The sequence below is a fragment of the Phalacrocorax carbo genome, chromosome 34 (genome assembly GCF_963921805.1).
Source record: "Phalacrocorax carbo chromosome 34, bPhaCar2.1, whole genome shotgun sequence".
Lineage (NCBI taxonomy): Eukaryota > Metazoa > Chordata > Aves > Suliformes > Phalacrocoracidae > Phalacrocorax > Phalacrocorax carbo.
This window is the reverse complement of record NC_087546.1, coordinates 1-6,778: the sequence shown is the minus strand read 5'-3', so window position 1 is coordinate 6,778 and position 6,778 is coordinate 1. Positions and strand designations below refer to the sequence as shown.

The 6,778-nt window shown below is 72.9% G+C and overlaps 1 protein-coding gene across 2 annotated transcripts; it reads right to left on the bottom strand.

Moving 5' to 3' along the window:
• Positions 1-593: 593 nt before the first annotated feature.
• KCNAB3 (potassium voltage-gated channel subfamily A regulatory beta subunit 3) lies at positions 594-6,521 on the bottom strand. Of its 2 annotated transcripts, XM_064437599.1 has the most exons (6): positions 6,424-6,521; positions 4,943-5,036; positions 4,036-4,121; positions 2,963-3,041; positions 1,920-2,008; positions 594-1,073 (listed from the first exon to the last, which is right to left on the bottom strand). In XM_064437599.1, the coding sequence occupies exons 1-6, from the start codon at positions 6,493-6,495 to the stop codon at positions 963-965; spliced, it is 531 nt and encodes a 176-aa protein (XP_064293669.1). In that variant the 5' UTR covers positions 6,496-6,521; the 3' UTR covers positions 594-962. The 2 variants fall into 2 exon arrangements, with proteins under 2 accessions (XP_064293669.1, XP_064293671.1); XM_064437601.1 differs by lacking the exon at positions 1,920-2,008 and having other exon boundaries at positions 983-1,073.
• Between the last annotated feature and the right edge of the window lie 257 nt (positions 6,522-6,778).

Below are 6,778 nucleotides of genomic sequence, written 5' to 3'. Positions count from 1 at the left end.
AGCCCCTCCCCTCCAGCCCCCCAATCCCCGCCCCTCCCCCTCCAGCCCCCCAATCCCCGCCCCTCCCCCTCCAGCCCCCCAATCCCAGCCCCTCCCCTCCAGCCCCCCAATCCCAGCCCCCCAATCCCCGCCCCTCCCCCTCCAGCCCCCCAATCCCAGCCCCTCCCCTCCAGCCCCCCAATCCCAGCCCCTCCCCCTCCAGCCCCCCAATCCCCGCCCCTCCCCCTCCAGCCCCCCAATCCCAGCCCCTCCCCCTCCAGCCCCCCAATCCCCGCCCCTCCCCCTCCAGCCCCCCAATCCCAGCCCCTCCCCTTCAGCCCCCCAATCCCAGCCCCTCCCCCTCCAGCCCCCCAAATCCCCACCCCTCCCCCTCCAGCCCCCAATCCCAGCCCCTCCCCTCAGCCCCTCCCCCTCCAGCCCCCAATCCCAGCCCCTCCCCCTCCAGCCCCTCCCCTCCAGCCCCTCCCCCTCCAGCCCCCAATCCCAGCCCCTCCCCCTCCAGCCCCTCCCCCTCCAGCCCCCCCAATCCCAGCCCCTCCCCTCCAGCCCCTCCCCCCCTCCAGCCCCCCCAAACACGAGGCCGCTGCCCTCCCCCGCGTGGGAAAAGCCGCTTTATTGCCCCACCTTTGGGGGGGGGGAGGGGTGGGGGCGGGGCAATGCGGGGGCCCCGCCCCACTGGAAGCGCTGCGATTGGGGACGGACAGAGGGGGCGGGGTTTGTGCTTCGAAGGTGCCGCCCCCTGGCGGGGGGGCGGTGTTATTGCTCTCATTTACATGGCTCCGCCCCCTCCCGGGGGCACAAGGCGTTGTGGAAGGGGTGGGCGGGGCTTTGCTCACCGGCTCCGCCCCCTCAACCAACCAACAAGGAGGGAAAGGGCCAGGCGGGGCCCCGCCCCCCTTCGACCACACCCCCCCTCGCCCGAGGGGCGGGGCCTGGAGCCAGCTGGGGGGAGGGGGCGTGGCTCATGCAGGAGGTAGCCAATGGGAGGGGAGGGGCGTGGGCCTAGGGCGTGGCCGCCTCCCCAGGAGGGTCTCGAGCTCCTGCAGCGTCGCGGGGCTGAGCTGGGGCAGCACCTGGGGGGGGGGGGGGCGGGGGGCACCCATGGGTGGGGGGGCACCCATGGGGAGGGGGGGCACCCATGGGGGCGTCACACATTGGGGGGGCGGGGGGGCACCCATGGGGGGGGGGGCACCCATGGGGCGTCACACATTGGGGGGGCGGGGGGGCACCCATGGGGGGGGGGGGGGGGGACCCATGGGGGTGGGGAACCATATGGGGGGGGGCACCCGTGGGTGGGGGGCACCCATGGGTGGGGGGGGCACCCATGGGGGGGTGGGGCCATCCATGGGGGCGTCACACATTGGGGGGGCGGGGGGGCACCCATGGGGGGGGGGGCACCCATGGGGGCGTCACACATTGGGGGGGCGGGGGCAACCCATGGGGGGGGGGGGACGACCCATGGGGGTGGGGAACCATATGGGGGGGGGGCACCCGTGGGTGGGGGGGCACCCATGGGGGGGGGAACCAATGGGAGGGGGGCACCCGTGGGTGGGGGGGCACCCATGGGGAGGGGGGGAACCAATGGGAGGGGGGGCACCCGTGGGTGGGGGGGGCACCCATGGTGGGGGGGGGGGCACCCAGGGTCCAGGGGGGCACCCAGGGGTCAGGGGGGGGCACCCAGGGGTCCGGGGGGTCACCCAGGGTCGGGGGGGGGGCTCCCAGGGGTCCGGGGGGGCACCCATGTGTTTGGGGGGCACCCAGGGGTCCGGGGGGGCTCCCAGGGGTCCGGGGGGTCACCCAGGGGTTTGGGGGGGGCACCCAGGGGTCGGGGGGGCACCCAGGGGTCCGGGGGGGCACCCAGGGGTCGGGGGGCACCCAGGGGTTTGGGGTCCCCCTGCCCCCCCGGGCGGGCCCCCCACCTGCAGGGCGCGGAGCTGCTCCCGCAGCAGCCGGGGGGTCGCGGCCCCCACCAGGACGGAGCTGACGCCCTCGGCCCGCAGCGCCCACGCTGGGGGTGGGGGGTGTCACCCGCTGCCGCCCCACGGCGCCCCCACACCCACCCCACGGCACCCCACCGTGCCCCACACCCACCCCACGGCACCCCCCCCACTGCCACCCCACGGCGCCCCACACCCACCCCACGGCACCCCACCGTGCCCCACACCCACCCCACGGCACCCCCCACTGCCACCCCACGGCGCCCACACCCACCCCACGGCACCCCCACGGCGCCCCACACCCACCCCACGGCACCCCCCACTGCCACCCCACGGCGCCCCACACCCACCCCACCGGCACCCCCCACTGCCACCCACGGCGCCCCACACCCACCCCACCGTGCCCCACACCCACCCCACGGCACCCACCGTGCCCCACACCCACCCCACGGCACCCCCCCACTGCCACCCACGGCGCCCCACACCACCCCACGGCACCCCCCACTGCCACCCCACGGCGCCCCACACCCACCCCACGGCACCCCACCGTGCCCCACACCCACCCCACGGCACCCCCCCCACTGCCACCCCACGGCGCCCCACACCCACCCCACGGCACTCCACCGTGCCCCACACCCACCCACGGCACCCACTGGCACCCACCACCCACCCACAGCACCCCACCGCCACCCCATGGATCCCCCACAGTGCCCCACACCTGCCCCACAGCACCCCACGGTGCCCCATGGACCCCCCCCCACAACCCACCCACATCACCCCACTGGCACCACCCCCACCCCCACGGTCCCCCACAGCACCCCACGGCACCCCCACTGCCCCCCCCCCAGCCCCCCCCAGCCCTCCTGCTCCCCCCACCAGCAGCACCCCCAGCCCCCCCCAGCACACACTGCCCCCCCCGCCCCCCCACCAACAGCACCCCATGGCGCCCCCACTGCCCCCCCCCGAGCGCCCCATTGCACCCCCCCCGCCCCCAGCCCCCCCCGCCCCCCCCGCCCCCCCCTCACCAGCAGCCAACTGGGGCACGGAGCAGCCGAGGCGCTGGGCCAGGGGCTGCAGCTCCCGCCGCGCGCGCGGCCCCGCCCCCTGCACGGGAGGGGGGTCACACCTTGGCTATGGGGCAGCTGTGGGGCAGGCGGGGGGAGGGGACACACCTTGGCTATGGGGCAGCCGTGGGGCAGGCGGGGGGAGGGGACACACCTTGGCTATGGGGCAGCCGTGGGCAGGCGGGGGGAGGGGACACACCTTGGCTATGGGGCAGCCGTGGGGCAGGCGGGGGGAGGGGACACACCTTGGCTATGGGGCAGCCGTGGGGCAGGCGGGGGGAGGGGACACACCTTGGCTATGGGGCAGCCGTGGGGCAGGCGGGGGGAGGGGACACACCTTGGCTATGGGGCAGCCGTGGGGCAGGCGGGGGGAGGGGACACACCTTGGCTATGGGGCAGCCGTGGGGCAGGCGGGGGGAGGGGACACACCTTGGCTATGGGGCAGCCGTGGGGCAGGCGGGGGGAGGGGACACACCTTGGCTATGGGGCAGCCGTGGGGCAGGCGGGGGAGGGGACACACCTTGGCTATGGGCGGCCGTGGGGCAGGCGGGGGAGGGGACGCACCTTGGCTATGGGGCGGCCGTGGGGCAGGCGGGGGGAGGGGACACACCTTGGCTATGGGGCAGCCGTGGGGCAGGCGGGGGGAGGGGACACACCTTGGCTATGGGGCGGCCGTGGGGCAGGCGGGGGGAGGGGACACACCTTGGCTATGGGGCAGCCGTGGGGCAGGCGGGGGGAGGGGACACACCTTGGCTATGGGGCAGCCGTGGGGCAGGCGGGGGGAGGGGACACACCTTGGCTATGGGGCGGCCGTGGGGCAGGCGGGGGGAGGGGACGCACCTTGGCTATGGGGCGGCCGTGGGCAGGCGGGGGGAGGGGACACACCTTGGCTATGGGGAGGCCGTGGGGCAGCAGTGGGGCGGGGGGGGAGGGGACACACCTGAGCTATGGGGCGGCCGTGGGGTGGGGGGAGGGGATGCACCTAGGCTATGGGGCGGCCGTGGGGAGCAGTGTGGTGGGGGGAGGGGACGCACCTTGGCTATGGGGCAGCTGTGGGGCAGCAGCTCCTCCTCGGGGGCGGGGCCAGGGACCACCGGGGACCATGTGACAGCGCCCAGGCCTGGGCGATGCTGTGGGGTGACCCACAGCCCCCCGACCCATGGCTGCCCCACAGACACCCCCATAGACACCCCCCCCATGGGTGCTCCCATAGACCCCCCCCCATAGACCCCCCCCTCCATGGGTGCCCCCCCATAGACCCCCCCCACAGACCCCCCATGGGTGCCCCCATAGACCCCCCCCCATAGACCCCCTCCATGGGTGCCCCCCCCATAGACCCCCCCACAGACCCCCCATGGGTGCCCCCATAGACCCCCCCCCATAGACCCCCCTCCATGGGTGCCCCCCCATAGACCCCCCACAGACCCCCCCATGGGTGCCCCCATAGACCCCCCCCACAGACCCCCCCATGGGTGCCCCCCATAGACCCCCCCCATAGACCCCCCCCCATAGACCCCCTCCATGGGTGCCCCCCCATAGACCCCCCACAGACCCCCCCATGGGTGCCCCCATAGACCCCCCCCCACAGACCCCCCCATGGGTGCCCCCCATAGACCCCCCCATAGACCCCCCCCATAGACCCCCTCCATGGGTGCCCCCCCATAGACCCCCCCACAGACCCCCCCATGGGTGCCCCCATAGACCCCCCCCCCATAGACCCCCCTCCATGGTGCCCCCCCATAGACCCCCCACAGACCCCCCCATGGGTGCCCCCATAGACCCCCCCACAGACCCCCCCATGGGTGCCCCCCATAGACCCCCCCCATAGACCCCCCTCCATGGTGCCCCCCCATAGGTGCCCCCCCCCAAATCTCCCATAGACCCCCCATGGGTGCCCCCCAGACCCCCCATGGGTCCCCCCCCATGGGTGCCCCCCCGCACCGATCTGCCGGAAGAGGCGGGGCTCCGGCGGAAGCTCCGCCCACTGGCACACGGGGGCCACCAGGTTGAACTGACGGGCCACGGCGTAGGTGTCCTGGGGGGGGGGCTGTGACCCCCCCGAGACCCCCCAGTACCCCCCCATGGTCCCCCCAATGCCCCCTATCGCCCCCCCCCGGCCCCCTCAAAGGCCCCCCCAAAAGCCCCCCCAGACCCCTAAAAAGCCCCCAAGAGCCCCCCCAAAGCTCCCCCAAAAGCCCCCCAAAAGCCCCCCCAAAAGACCCCCGAAAAGCCCCCCAAAAGCCCCCCAAAAGCCCCCCAAAAGCCCCCCAAAAGACCCCCAAAAGACCCCCAAAAGACCCCAAATCTCCCCCAAAAGCCCCCAGACCCCTAAAAAGCCCCCAAGAGCCCCCCAAAGCTCCCCAAAAGCCCCCCCAAAAGCCCCCCGAAAAGCCCCCCCAAAAGCCCCCAAAGCTCCCAAATGCCCCCCAAAAGCCCCCCCAAAAGCCCCCAGACCCCTAAGAAGCCCCAAGAGCCCCCCAAAAGCCCCCAAATCTCCCCAAAAGCCCCCCCAAAAGACCCCCTAAAGCTCCCCAAAAATCCCCAAATCTCCCCCCAAAAGCCCCCCCAAATCTCCCCCAAAAGCCCCCCAAAAGACCCCCTAAAGCCCCCAAATCTCCCCCAAAAGCCCCCCAAAAGACCCCCTAAAGCCCCCCAAAGCCCCCCAAAAGACCCCCAAAAGACCCCCAAATCTCCCCCAAAAGCCCCCCCAAAAGACCCCCAAAGGACCCCCCAAAGGACCCCCAAAAGCCCCCCCAAAGGACCCCCAAAGGACCCCCCAAAAGACCCCCTAAAGCCCCCCAAAGGACCCCCCAAAGGACCCCCAAAAGCCCCCCAAAAGACCCCCTAAAGCCCCCCAAAGCCCCCCCAAAAGCCCCCCCAAAGACCCCCAAAGGACCCCCCAAAAGACCCCCAAAGGACCCCCCAAAGGACCCCCCAAAAGACCCCCTAAAGCCCCCCAAAACTCCCCCAAAAGACCCCCCAAAAGACCCCCCAAAAGACCCCCTAAAGCCCCCCAAAGCCCCCCCAAAAGCCCCCCAAAAGACCCCCTAAAGCCCCCAAAGCCCCCCAAAAGCCCCCCCAAAAGACCCCCCAAAGGACCCCCAAAAGACCCCCAAAGGACCCCCAAAGGACCCCCCAAAAGACCCCCTAAAGCCCCCAAAACTCCCCCAAAAGACCCCCCAAAAGACCCCCAAAAGACCCCCTAAAGCCCCCCAAAGCCCCCCCAAAAGCCCCCCAAAAGACCCCCTAAAGCCCCCCAAAGCCCCCCCAAAAGCCCCCCCCAAAGCCCCCTAAAGCCCCCCCAAAACTCCCCCCAAAAGACCCCCCAAAAGCCCCCCAAAGACCCCAAAAGACCCCCAAGACCCCCCAAAAGACCCCCAAAAGACCCCCAAAAGACCCCAAAAGCCCCCCGCGGTCCCCACCATGACGTCACCGGGCGCCCCCCCCGCCGTCCCCCAATAGAGCGCCAGCCCCTGGTCGATGACGTCACTCATGGCGCGCACGAGCTCTGCGGGGGGGGAGGGGCGGGGCGTTCACTCTGGGCCCTACTGAGGGCTGGAGGAACGGGGGGGGGGCGGGAGCACCCATGGGGGATGGGGGGAGGTCCTGGGGGGATGGGGGGGGGCTATGGGGTGTCTGGGGGGGGTTATGGGTGCTATGGGGGGGTCTGGGGGTGCCGGGGGGGGGGGGCTGGGGGGGTTATGGGTGCTATGGGGGGGTCTGGGGGTGCCAGGGGGTGTCTGGGGGGGGTTATGGGTGCTATGGGGGGTCTGTGGG